Genomic DNA, 14867 nt, shown 5'->3' on the forward strand with positions numbered 1-14867 from the left:
AGATGTTGTGTTTAGTGGTACAATAACGAAAGTAGCTGAACTGAAGACACCATTGCTCAACACATTCTGAACGTGACCCCAGAGACACTCCGATCTGTTGCGGAACGTGATGTTTCTCGATTTCCACATGTGGCGGGCATTGGCGGACAGCGCATTGAACATGTCATCCGCCAGTCTCAAGACGATCGGAAATCGATGTCATTTTGCTTTTTACGCCGTTTTTGGCCTCAGGACTATTAAAAGCCGATTTTTTACATCCGTTCTCTTACGACTTTGTCGTGGTGCATGGACCTACATAACTGAAAGTGCTACAACTGTTGACTGTCAAACTTGTGCAGTCGTACACATCGAACAGTAGGGATGGTGTAACGTGTAACTCAAAATAGCCGTCGTATTGCGATTCATCTCTTATTCATAGCCGACCTTATTTACGTTAAGACGTTTACAGCACCATCTACTGATCAAACTTTCGTTAAATTTTTTTGTTCCGTCACGTTTCCCTTGCGTCAATAACACGCTTTTCAAATTTGACGTTATTCTGAGCAGTAGCTCTGTTTCTACAGCGTTTTGAAACTGTAACTTTAATTATGGACACATGGTATATTATAATAATGAAAGTTTGTGAACTGATTTTTGATGAAGTAGAAATACCAACAGCGACCTCCAACCTAATGACCAATCCTATAGCCAACACTTCGGAGGTGGATACGTCTTTCAAGACGATAATACACGATCACAGCAAGCTCGCCTTGTGAACACCTACCTCCAGGGGGCAACAATTAACCGAACGGTCGGCCTACGGTATGTGCACACATTAACCCGCTCAGCATGCTTGGCACAATCTAAAATATGCAGTACGCCGTAACAGGAACCCCCCCCCCCCCCTCCCATGCACACTCGATGACCTTATGAGGACCACCGTCAAAGAATGGCTTAGGCTTGATTAGCAATGTATCGGCCACCTTGACGACAGCGTGCCAAAGTGGACCAAAAAATGTCGCTATGGACAGGGCTGAGCAACAACCCAGCAGAAGATGTTTATTTCACAGCTGTACAAGTCCTCATACTTTCTAACAGAACGCCTTTACTTTGGAATTTTATGTTTTGATTTTATTTCACAGTAAAGCCTTTTTTACTGCTTTTCTGCTCCGCTTGAATGTAAGTCCAGACACTAGACACTTTCGCAAGTACGCACATGGTGCAGAACATTTTTTGAGCAGGTCAGCTACGTAATGGGTCTTTCCCTTCTGATCACACTGTTGCGTACATAAATCAATAACCGACATTTGCTCCCAAATTCAGCGTATCTAAATGGCTTTGAGCGCTATGCGACTTAACTTCTGAGGTCAGCAGTCCCCTAGAACTTAGAACTAATTAAACCTAACTAACCTAAGGACATCACACACATCCATGCCCGAGGCAGGATCCGAACCTGCGACCGTAGCGGTCGCTCGGTTCCAAACTGTAGCGCCTAGAACCGCAAGGCCACTCTGGCCGGCGGCAGCGTATCTCACGCATGGTTGACGTTGTAGTAAGCACCACGAGAGGGCACTCAGTGGTTTGGACACTGGTTACGCATTCGAGAGGAGTGGTTTTCAAATCCCCTTCCGACCATCCAGATCTATATTGACCGCAGTTTTTTCTAAATTCATTACGGCCGATGCCGGTAAAATTGCCAAGGTAATGATCCTTCCTCTTTCGTTCCCCATCTTTGTCCTCTCAGTGCTAGAGCTCCATCACCAATGACCTCGTCGTCGGAATGATAACACTGCTGTTCCTTCATTTTTTTAAAAAGCGCATTGACTTAGTTCGAGCACTTAATACTGTGCTGCACCTGAAGTAACGTATATATATATATATATATATATATATATATATATATATATATATATATATATATATATATATATGTGTGTGTGTGTGTGTGTGTGTGTGTGTGTGTGTGTATGTATGTGCCCGGGCATATGGGTGTGAAACGTACCAATGTCATACAACAAACTGTTATATGTGTTTCTCATTGTAAATTTCTCGTACATACAGCACACGCTGGCTGCCGCATCAAATGCGCCCTCTTGTCTGTGTAGCCTACAAACTGCAACATACACTGAGATGACGAAAGTCATGGGATACCTCCTAATATAGTGTAGAATCTCCTTTTGCCCAGAGTAGTCCAACAAGTCGACATGGTATGGACAAAACAAGTTGTTGCAGAAATACCCAGTCATGCTACCTCTATAGCCGTCCACGACTGCGAAAGTGCTGCCGGTGTAGGATTTTATACGCCCCATACATACTCGATGAGTTCGTGTTGGGCTATCTGCCAAGCTAGATCATTCGCTCGAATTGTCCAGAATGTTATCCAAACCAGTAGCGAATAATCCATAAAAATTCAGTCCTTGCTTGGGAACATGAAACCCATGGGTCGCTGCAGATGGTCTCCAAAAATCCGAAAATATCCATTTCCAGTCAATGATCGGTTCAGTGGCACCAGAGGACCCAGTCCATTCCACGTAAACACAGCCCACACGATTATGGAACCATCACCTGTTTGCACAGTGCCTTGTCGGCAACTGGCGTCCATGTCTTCATGGGATGTGGCCCACACTCAAAACCTACCATCAGCTCTTACCAGCGGAAATTGGGACTCATATGACCAGGCCACGGTTTTCCAGTCGTCTAGGGTCGAATCGATGTGGTCTGGCGCAGGAGAGGCGCTGCAGGCGATGTCGTGCTGTCAGCAAAAGCACTCGCGTCGCTCGTCTGCTGCCATAGCACATTAACGCCAAATTTCGTCGCCCTGTCATATTGAACTGAATTCTGTGGTTATTTCACGCTGTGTTCCTTGTCTGTTCACATTGACAACTCTCCGCACACGCCGCTGCTCTCGGTCGTTAAGTGAACTTCGTTGGTCATTGCGTTGTCCATGGTGAGAGGTAATATCCGAAATTTGGTATTTTTGGCAGACTCTTGACATTGTCGACTTCGGAATATTGATTCCCTATCGATTTCCAAAATGGAATGTTGCATGCCTCTAGCTCCAACTAGCATTCCACTTCAGAGTCTGCTAAATCCGTCGTGCCACCACAAACACGTCGGATACCTTTTCACATGAGTCACTTAAGTACAAATGACAGCTCCGCAAATGCACTGCCCTTTTATACTTTTATACCTTGTGTACACAATACTACTGGCATCTGTACACTCGCAAGTAAGCAGTGTTCATTTCGAACCCACGGCGATAAGGCAAATTCTCTGTGACAAAGCCTTAATTTCGATCATTTGCCTGTCATACCTTAAGGAACAAGACCTCTGGTCAAGTGAATACAGGGTTATAAATACAAAATCAAATAGGGGTAATGCAGGAGTAGGTTTAATAATGAATAGGAAAATAGAAATGCGGGTAAGCTACTACAACCAGCATAGTGAACGCAATATTGTGGTCAAGATAGACACGAAGCCCACGCCTACTACAGTAGTACAAGTTTATATGCCAACTAGCTCTGCAGATGATGAAGAAATTGATGAAATGTATGATGAGATAAAAGAAATTATTCAGGTAGTGAAGGGAGATGAAAATTTAATAGTCATGGGTGACTGGAATTCGAGAGTAGGAAAAGGAAGAGAAGGAAACGTAGTAGGTGAATATGGATTGGGGGCAAGAAATGAAAGAGGCAGCCGTCTGGTAGAATTTTGCGCAGAGCACAACTTAATCATAGCTAACACTTGGTTCAAGAATCATAATAGAAGGCTGTATACATGGAAGAATCCTGGAGATACTACAAGGTATCAGACAGATTATATAATGGTAAGGCAGAGATTTAGGAACAAGGTTTTAAATTGTAAGACATTTCCAGGGACAGATATGGACTCTGACCACAATCTATTGGTTATGAACTGCAGATTAAAACTGAAGAAATTGCAAAAAGGTGGGAATTTAAGGAGATGGGACCTGGATAAACTGACTTAACCAGAGGTTGTACAGAGTTTCAGGGAGAGCATGACAGAAAAATTGACTGGAATGGGGGAAAGAAGTACAGTAGAAGAAGAATGGGTAGCTCTGAGGGATGAAGTAGTGAAGGCAGCAAAAGACCAAGTAGGTAAAAAGACGAGTGCTAGTAGAAATCCTTGGGTAACAGAAGAAATATTGAATTTAATTGATGAAAGGAGAAAAAATATATATACAGTAAATGAAGCAGGCAAAAAGGAATACAAACGTCTCAAAAATGAGATCGACAGGAAGTGCAAAATGGCTAAGCAGGGATGGCTAGAGGACAAATGTAAGGATGTAGAGGCTTATCTTACTAGGGGTAAGATAGATACTGCCTACAGGAAAGTTAAAGAGACCTTTGGAGAGAGGAGAACCACTTGTATGAACATCAAGAGCTCAGATGGAAACCCAGTTCTAAGCAAAGAAGGGAAAGCAGAAAGGTGGAAGGAGTATATAGAGGGTCTATACAAGGGTGATGTACTTGAGGACAATGTTATGGAAATGGAAGAGGATGTAGATTATGATGAAATGGGAGACACGATACTGCGTGAAGAGTTTCACAGAACACTGAAAGACCTGAGTCGAAACAAGGCCCCGGGAGTAGACAACATTCCATTAGAACTACTGACGGCCTTGGGAGAGCCAGTCCTGAAAAAACTCTACCATCTGGTGAGCAAGATGTATGAGACAGGCGAAATACCCTTAGAGTTCAACATGAATATAATAATTCCAATCACAAAGAAAGCAGGTGTTGACAGATGTGAAAATTAGCGAACTATCAGTTTAATAAGTCACAGCTGCAATATGCTAACATGAATTCTTTACAGACGAATGGAAAAACTTGTAGAATCCGACCTCTGGGAAGATCAGTTTGGATTCCGTAGAAATATTGGAACACGTGAGGCAATACTGACCTTACGACTTGTCTTAGAAAATAGATTAAGGAAAGGCAAACCTACACATCTAGCATTTGTAGACTTAAAGAAAGCTTTTGACAATGTTGACTGGAATACTCTCTTTCAAATTCTAAAGGTGGCAGGGGTAAAATACAGGAAACGAAAGGCTATTTACAATTTGTACAGCAACCAGATGGCAGTTATAAAAGTCGAGGGGCATGAAAGGGAAGCAGTGGTTGGGAAGGGAGTGAGACAGGGTTGTATCCTCTCCCTGATGTTATTCAATCTGTATATTGAGCAAGCAGTAAAGGAAACAAATGAAAAAAGTCGGAGTAGGAATTAAAATCCATGAAGAAGAAACAGAAAATTTGATGTTCGCCGATGACATTGTAATTCTGTTAGCGACAGCAAAGGACTTGGAAGAGCAGTTGACCGGAATGGACAGTGTCTTGAAAGGAGGATATAACATGAACATCAACAAAATCAAAACGAGGATAATGGAATGTAGTCGAATTAAGTTGGGTGATGCTGAGGGAATTAGATTAGGAAATGAGACACTTAAAGTAGGAAAGGAGTTTTGCTATTTGGGGAGCAAAATAACTGACGATGGTCGAAGTAGAGAAGATATAAAATGTAGATTGGCAATGGCAAGGAAAGCGTTTCTGAAGAAGAGAAATTCGTTAACATCGAGCATAGATTTAGGTGTCAGGAAGTCGTATTTGAAAGTATGTGTATAAAGTGTAGCCATGTATGGAAGTGAAACATGGATGATAAATATTTTGGACAAGAAGAGAATAGAAGCTTTCGAAATGTGGTGCTACAGAAGAATGCTGAAGATTAGATAGGTAGATCACATAACTAATGAGGAGGCATTGAGTAGAATTGGCACAACTTGGCAAGAAGAAGGGACCGATTGGTAGGTCATGTTCTGAGGCATCAAGGGAACACCAATTTAGCATTGGAGGGCAGCTTGGAGAGTAAAAATCGTAGAGGGAGACCAAAAGATGAATACACTAAGCAGATTCAGAAGGATGTAGGTTGCAGTAAGTACTGGGAGATGAAGAAGCTTGCACAGGATAGGGTAGCATGGAGAGCGGCATGAAACCAGTCTCAGGACTGAAGACCACAACAACAACAACCTTGTTTAAAATTTCCCACTGAAAAATTGCGATTTCCGCGTTCTACGAAAGGCATCATGTCAGTCTCCCACCCAACACACACACACACACACACACACACACACACACACACACACACACACACACAACTATTTAGCATCACCTAGCTCGATTATTCGAGGGCCGTTCAATAAGTAATGCAACACGTTTTTTTCCTGAAAGAGGTTTACTTTATTCAGGATTCCAATACACCATATTATTTCCTACTCTTTTGTCTACAAAACCCAATTTGTCAACATAATCACCGTTCAGTGCGATGGCCTTACACCACCTTAGTCTGAGGACCTGTATGCCCGCATGGTACCACTCTACTGGTCGACTCGTTCCCAATGTTTTGCTGCACCAATAACCTCCTCATCATCTACGAACTGCTTCCCGTGAGTGCATTCTTCATTGGGCCAAACAGATGGAAGGTGCGAGTTCCGAGCAGTAGGGTAAATGAGGAAGAACGGTACAAAAAATGGCTCTGAGCACTATGGGACTCAACTGCTGTGGTCATCAGTCACCTAGAACATAGAACTACTTAAACCTAACTAACCTAAGGACATCACACACATCCATGCCCGAGGCAGGATTCGAACCTGCGACCGTAGCAGTCGCACGGTTCCGGACTGCGGGCCTAGAACCGCGAGGCCACCGCGGCCGGCAAAGAAGAACGGTACAACGAAGTTTTGTGAGCTCCTTTCGAATGTGCAGACTTGTGTGAGGCCTTGCGTTGTCATGAACAAAGAGAAACTCGTTTCAATTTTTGTGACGATGAACATGGTGAGGTCCTTTGTTCAATTTTGTGAGAGTAGCACAATAGACTTCAGAGTAGATCGTTACACCATGATGGATGACACCAAACGGACTAGGCCCTTCATAGTCCCAGAAGACCGTCGCCATGATTAGAAGACCGTCGCTATGACTTTACCAGCCGAGAGATGCCGCTTTGAACGTTTCAACATTGCAGGAGTCAGAGGTGTGTGCGACCGGCCGGCCCGTCGGAGATCGAACAGGTCTGCGCGTCCTAATTGCTATCACGACAGACGTCTCACTCAATGACTCACCTTGATTTTGTTTACTGCCAGGTATCTGTAGACATTTTGCAAGCGAATATGCTCTCGTTTTCAGCCAAAAGACGTCCATTGACAGATTTCTACTTGGGACGCATCTCCGTTTCAGACGCCATTTTGAAGGTTACTTGTAGCGCCGCCATCTGTTGGAACTTCATGAAACTATAGGGGCTGAAGCGAGAATATTCTACGATCTAACGTAACAAATTCCGCATTTTTTCGACTGAAACTGGCTGACAAAAAAATGTGTTGCATTACTTTTGACGGCCAGAGTGGCCGAACGGTTCTTGGCGCTACAGTCTGGAACCGCGCGACTACTACGGTCGCAGGTTCGAATCCTGCCTCGGGTATTGATGTGTGTGATGTCCTTAGGCTGCTTAGGTTTAAGTAGTTCTAAGTTCTAGGGGACTGATGACCTCAGAAGTTAAGTCCCATAGTGCTCAGAGCCGTTACTTATTGAACCCCACTCGTAAATTTCATATCTCACGTCTCTGAGTGGTGGCTTTATAAATACATGGGACAAACAGTTATTCCCCTACAGGAGATATCACGCTAATGTCGTGTAGCACTGCCCTTATACTTGATAATGGCCTCAGTTCGGCGAAGAAGAGGCTACACGAGTTTGTACAGGTACGCCATATCGAGCTGATTTGACCCCCAGTTACAGGGAATTTAAGAAAATGAAACAACTGAACCGTTGTTTTGATGTTATTTCGTTACATTGTAACCAGTTTCGGTGACTTAATACACCATCTTCAGGCCTTACTTAACTGACGGTCAGGGGTTGAACTCCAGTCGTATACACGATCCAATCAGAGGCCAACATCTGTGAACTGGCTGGCCTGAAAATAGTCTATTGAGACACAGAAACTGGTTGCAATATAATGAAATAACACCAGAACGACGGCCGCAGTTGTTCCATTCTATTACATAAGTGAACAGCCGAGGCCCCGCAGACCATCAAGCTCAAGAGCGGACAAAGAAAAATTTGGGCGGATGGTGATCATTGTGATTCACCAGCACTACCAAATAGTCCCAGTCATTTTCTGCGAGATTAAGCCAGTGATCCAGCGAGATGAGAAAGGATGCCCGAGTGTTTTCCAAACTAGGAACGTATGTGCACAGCCCTGTCAACACGTTGTTGTTACCTTGGAAGATGGAAGAACGCACAGCAAACTCATCAAGATGGTGTGGAAGAAAGAGCAACACCAAGACACCGAGAATCCTGAAGTAAACATCCTGCTTCACGATAATGGTAATCTTCAGAGTGGACCTAAAGCGTCAAAGGAGCACCTCTAGCCTGAAACACTCCTTCCAGACACTGTGGATTAGGAAGTCATTGCGCTGTCGGTGAGTCTCTCCAAAAAAGGCAATGTTACGGATTGTCCGACGACGCTACACGCCTCTTGTCAGATACTGTCCAGTTTCTGTGCTGTTTGGTCCATTGAAGACATGCAGCTTTACGTGCTGCAGTGATAAATGGCCTTTTTGTGAATACCTGACTCCGTATGTCCATTACATGCATTTATCTTCGCAGTTTTTACTCAAAAACTGGTTGAGACGGATCTGCATTCACTGACAGCACCAATTCTAGGTGGGTTTGAACCGATTGTCATTGACATCATCTACGGTCCTTGTTGGTTAGGATCTTATAAAGAACACTGTTCTTATGCCGTGGTTAATGTCTGCGTCTGATACACGATTCATTGTAGACACGTTCAACAGTCCGTGCTGGTACACCAAAAAATACGGCAACTTAATGCACGGTGTTGTTATGGGGACGTCCTTTCTGCCTCGTCTCCACACGGATCCATCTTACTGCATCGATTCCGTATAATCGACTGGCACAAACATAACTTCACGGCCCTGACTTAAGTCAGTGGTCAAGCGTCACACGACCGACTGATACTGATTCTACACCGTCTAGACTCTAGAGGGCTCCAAAGCAACCTGTGTGCTCTATTGGGGGGAGAGGACTAGTACTTTGGCTGGTGAGCGTATTTCATCAAAGTGCCGAATGGTAGCACATTACATAACTCATATGTATCGTTTCGTGTTGTTTTCCCTTGCATACAAAAAATGGTTCAAATGGCTCTGAGCACTATGGGACTTAACTGCTGAGGTCATCAGTCCCCTAGAACTTAGCGTTTCATGTTGTTTTCCCTTGCATACAAAAAATGGTTCAAATGGCTCTGAGCACTATGGGACTTAACTGCTGAGGTCATCAGTCCCCTAGAACTCAGGGTTTCGTATTGTTTTCCCTTGCATACAAAAAATGGTTCAAATGGCTCTGAGCTCTATGGGCCTTAACTGCTGAGGTCATCAGTCCCCTAGAACTTAGAACTACTTAAACCTAACTAACCTAAGGACATCACACACATCCATGCCCGAGGCAGGATTCGAACCTGCGTCCGTAGCGGTCGCGCGGTTCCAGACTGTAGCGCCTAGAACCGCTCGGTCGCTGCGGCCGGCCTTTGCATACAGGAGACGAATAAATGAGTAATATTCAGACAGTAGACATTAGCGGAGTGCTGACACGGACACAAAGAAATAAAATGTAAAGTGTCCAGGCTAGATGTATACAAAAATATTTCTTTGTCTTTCAATAGGTATTAAGTTTAATAACTTTATTTGTCCACTATTGTACACAGCAGAGCAAACATTTGTATGCTTAGTAGAACAGTTCAATATAGCAACGTTTGTAGCTCGGCAGATACGGAAACTAACTCCATTTTTGAAACTTCCTGGCAGATTTCGCAAGGCAAAGGTCCCGAGTTCGAGTCTCGGCGTGGCACACAGTTTTAATCTGCCAGGAAGTTTCATACCAGCCACACTCCGCTGCAGAGTGAAAGTCTCATTCTGGTAAGTCCACTTTTCGCCACACGTTCGTAAGCATGACAGGTGTTATGGCTCTACTGCAGCGTAGATCCGTTGTCTCAAATCTACCAGATCTCGTACCTTCGTCCTGAAAATAATATCTTTGATAAACCACCATGCACTGAAATCCAGCGGAGTCGGATCAGGAGGCCGAGGGGGCCAGGGAATGGGACTTTCCCTTCCAATCCAACGCTCAGGGAATCTCTCATGGAGAAATGTGGTAACATCCCCATGATAGAGGGGTGGAGCACCATCCTACTGTAAAATGACGTCGGAAGGCATCTATAGAACTCGATAGTTCGCCAACATATCGAGATAGGTGGCACTGTCACTGAAGACTCCATAAAAAGAAATGAACCACTTACACCATGTTTACTTAACCTCAGCCACCTTTTTAATTTTGGTGCATCACTTTCGTACTCAGTCACTTCTCCTGGAGCCTCACTTCCCCATATTCGACAGCTATGTCAGTTAACTTTGCCACAGACGTGGAAGGTAGATTCATCACTGAACAACACTGAATTGAGGTAGTAGTTGTTTCTGTCTGTAGGATGCAACATTTCAACAGTAAAAGAACATCGTCTGCGGTGATCTTCAGGCGCAATGTAATGCAAAAGTTTACGTGTGCTTCACACACACGTCCGACGGTCTCTTCATTTACATGTTGTTCATGATGTTTCCCGGCATCTGAAATGAAACCTCCCGTTTCTTGAAAAATACTATCACACAGACAAACGGATTTACATGTGGGAGAATCCACGGTCCATATTGTTCTTGCATGCTGCTGAACACGTGTTACAGACTTCAGCTCTACTAACCTTAGCACAGCCGGCCGCGGTGGCCGTGCGGTTCTAGCGCTGCAGTCCGGAACCGCGGGGCTGCTACGGTCGCAGGTTCGAATCCTGCCTCGGGCATGGGTGTGTGTGATGTCCTTAGGTTAGTTAGGTTTAAGTAGTTCTAAGTTCTAGGGGACTGATGACCTAAGATGTTAAGTCCCATAGTGCTGAGAGCCATTTGAACCTTAGCACACACTGCACCTTACTTTGTGGCGTACGCATGTTGACTGTCAGGATTACGTCTGCTTGCTACACAGTAAACATTTGTGCGCATGAGTCATGCGACTCAGCGCTGCTCATGAAACGGTGAGGATCACAACATGGAGAATGTCTCTATCGACAGCGTATTTTCCCAACAACATAAAATGTCGAGTTCCTTCGTTATAAGCATTTGTTTGTGTATACCCCTAACCCAGACACCTTGTACCCTGCCGTTGTTTTCGTTATTATTGTAGAGGACATTACTATGAAACTGTGGTCTTTGTCTCATTGCGAATTAAGATCCTATGGAACCAATCTGCTGAGGTCATTGGTCCCTAAGCTTACACACTACTTAATCTAACTTACGCTAAGAACAGCACACACGCCCATGCCTGAGGGAGGACTCGAGCCTCCGACGGGGGTAGCCACGCGAACCGTGACAATGCGCCTGGGACTGCGCGGCTACACCGCGCGGCGTTTACTTAATTATTTAGGTATGCATCGCCCTACAAACTGTTCCAAAAATCTCTGAGTTTGCCGATTAACATGTTCTACTGAAACCAAAAAGCATTGTTCCGCTGACTTACCTGTATGCAGTTTGAACTGAAAGCTTCTATGTGACTGTCATCTACGAAGTTAATGCCATACAAATTGATCACCCGCAGGTTGGGGGTTGCTGATTTCAGTTTGTGCACATTTATTACTTCATAGATTTCCTCCTCTTCCTCCTCAACTTTCTCGTACGTGCCTATAATTTTAAAGAGAAGAAAATTTGTTTTACTCATATTGACCTCTTACACATAAAGTTAGTGAATAAACTAGCGCAACAAAATGTTATAGATTGAAATTCACATCAATTTCAAACATTAAACTAAAAATTTATCATATTCTATATCAAAAGAATCATTTAATCAGACAAAATTTAATGTTAAGCAACAAGTTCTGTGGGTTAGTTTCTAATTATTCTTCCATTCGGCTCATCTGAATTTGGAAACAGAGACTCCACAAGCGTTTCTGTGTCTTAAATGTATGCTAACGCCAATTCTGCGCGTCTCTTTATTATAAAACGACCGTAACCCTAACCAAGTACTTACTAGCGAAAACCCAGTGCCTTAACGCCGTACTCCATCTAAGAAGAAACGAAATGACGCTAATTTCGTGGTTTTGAGTGTATATAATATGATTAATCGAAAGACAACAATGGAATTAATTACTTTACCCTGCAAAGAAAAGCCAACAACAACAACTTCTTGTGCCTAGAAGTGTTAACAGGTATGGCTACTGGCTCGTTGACATTCCATTGCACTGTTAAACCAAGCACGTATCATCAAACTTGTAGCAATCAGTTACAGATTCTGAGAGATTCTATGTTGTGGCGATTTTAGGCACTTACAGAATTTCTTAACTGACTAGGAACGTGAATTGACATTAAAATGGGCTAACAACACCTTAGAACTGCGCTTACAATTTTTTCTAACGTTTGCCACAGATATTGAACAGTTTATTGAATATATAGCTTATCTAAAACTTTTAAGATATAAAAAAGGAGTTCGCAAAAAGAGCAGAGATTTTGAGAAGTCGCGTAGACAGTTGGCGTTGGTCCCGTGTACACTTTTAATAGCTTCTGATTTTTAAATTCATCGTGATTTCCTTAAAGGAATTCGTGTTGTTTCTGTTCTCTAGCCTAATCCTTGTTACTCCGTTTTCGATTAATTGACTTTTATTTATTATTAATTTCAGTTAATTAAAATTAATTTACACGCTCCTAATCTTTCATCCTTACCTTAAAAGGTGTCTCTACATCGGAAATATTAGAGTTAATCTCATACGGACAAGAATAAAGAGTCGCACACGATAGGCCTTGCTCACACCACTGTTAAGAGATTTACACAGATCGCAGAACTCAGTGTAGCGGCGAGTTGAACAGAGATCTCATCGGAGCACAAATTAGCTCTGTTAAACATCTATTTAGCAGGCGCGATTTTCTGTGGACTTGCGCTGATATTAAGCGCCTGCACACATTGCTCCAATTCTCGTCCGTCCCCGTTGCTTGGACTACCGAAATAGCTCTGGCACGCTTAGCTGTTGACAGATCAAAGAAAGAAAGTCTGGAAATGACAGCCACATCGAGAAGCGTGAACTCTGTGACCTACTTGTGCAAATGTGGGTTCATAAAGATTTAGATAGTGTCCTCGGATTGTGAAAACGCGATTTTGTCAGATCTGTGCTGTTGTTCTATAAGAGTAAAGCAAATGAGACATGTGACAAGTACTTTTTTAAACTTTATTTGCGATACATGGACCCTTGACACGATCGTATTACTAGGCTAAGGGGCCATCACAGATTATTAACTATAATTTTAAGTTTATAGTCCGATCATAATTGTTGTTACATATTTAATGGCACAGAAGAACATAGTATGTAAACCCATTAAATTATAATTCATTAGGTATTACGCAATATCAATAAAAATCTCAGGGCTGATGTTACAGAAGCTTCCTTTCAGTTTTTACCTTCAGTCGTATCTGTGACAACAGTGGAACAGCTTAATACTCTTTAATAGCACTGGGGGGAGGGAGGGTGACGGGGGCGCGCTGAGTTCAACTTCCCTCTACGATTGGCGAATCGCTGTCGACATTGTGACTTGCCGTCACTTCACGAGACATTGCGAGGAGGTTTGGACTTTAAGCCATTACTTTGGCGCTAAGTCTGATCATCGAGAATTTTAGTCAGACGGAGTAATCCTTGAAGGGTCTTCTTCTGTGTTCCCAGATTGTGTTGAAGTCCTCAAACTTTCGATTTCTTTAGCTCGTTTTTGGTGGATTGCATTTGGTTGTCTATCACTATGATACCTTTTAACTCCTTCATTCTTAGGTGTTGATTATCTTGTCAGTAGACAGGCTATGTCTATCTACTATTGGCACTACTATGGATTTTGTGTTTAAGTGTATAAATATGACAGATCTTGGAGTGTTAACCTGTGGCAAATGGTGTCCAGTCGCAAGGCATGGCCCTGGACACGCTTTATGTGCGAGTCCGCTCCATTCCCGGACACTATGTCAGCGTACTGCAGCAACAGTCGACGCAGCGACTTGTACAGGAAGAGACAGTGTTCCTGTAACACTGATATAGGGAAGTGATGCTAGAGACGAGCCAAGGCTTTCCCTCGCAGTTTCTGTTCGTCTCGGCACTTTGTTCAATGAGTGTCTAATCTAACATCGTCTGACACTGAAGTGAAGCACAATAGTATTCTCTTCTAATACTCTGAGTTTCCATAAACGCGGGTTTTACGTTGCCCAGGAAGTTCCGACGGCTGGTAATAACGGCTCAACTTTTGTCTACGTTGAAAGCCAGGCTGAAATACTGGTTCAGGTAACTGTGCGATCAATGATGCCTTACAGGCGTCGGAAAATGTAGCGGACATTGACATTCCGTACGAAGACCCCCGTGCCGTCTACATGCAGTGCCGATTGCTGTGCCCTGCGATAGGCATGTCGTCTGTGTGTAGAGGTTCAGCTCCATTACCGACCCTCCTGATGCTGCTGTCCGAAGAGATCCTACACTCGACCTATTCGTGGAATGTCCTTTCTTGAAAGTATGTCCGGAGAAGACGCACATGAGACACAGAGGACACTGATTAAAAAGTTTGAAGAGGAGGCCGTCATACAACAGGTTGCGGAACGCATGGCACACATTTAAGAAGACGGCTTCGCAGAATTCCTGACCTCTCATTGCATTCATTGCCCCTTGTACCAACTGCCGAAACTGAAGGATTGTCTAGTCCCTGGACTGAAATCTTAACTTCTCTCGGGGTCACTATGTTCAGCATATACGTT

General features: G+C 43.6%; 1 protein-coding gene across 5 annotated transcripts in view; it reads right to left on the bottom strand.

The window, feature by feature from the left end:
* LOC126356279 (F-box/LRR-repeat protein 2) overlaps positions 1–14867 on the bottom strand; it is a 706156-nt gene that overhangs the window by 56333 nt on the left and 634956 nt on the right. For all 5 annotated transcript variants that reach the window (XM_050007148.1, XM_050007147.1, XM_050007146.1 and 2 more), the window contains one exon: positions 11619–11779. In XM_050007148.1, coding sequence (XP_049863105.1) covers positions 11619–11779 — 161 coding nt within the window. The remainder of the gene's footprint in view (positions 1–11618; positions 11780–14867) is intronic.

The sequence above is a fragment of the Schistocerca gregaria genome, chromosome 3 (assembly GCF_023897955.1).
Source record: "Schistocerca gregaria isolate iqSchGreg1 chromosome 3, iqSchGreg1.2, whole genome shotgun sequence".
Classification (NCBI taxonomy): Eukaryota; Metazoa; Arthropoda; class Insecta; order Orthoptera; family Acrididae; genus Schistocerca; species Schistocerca gregaria.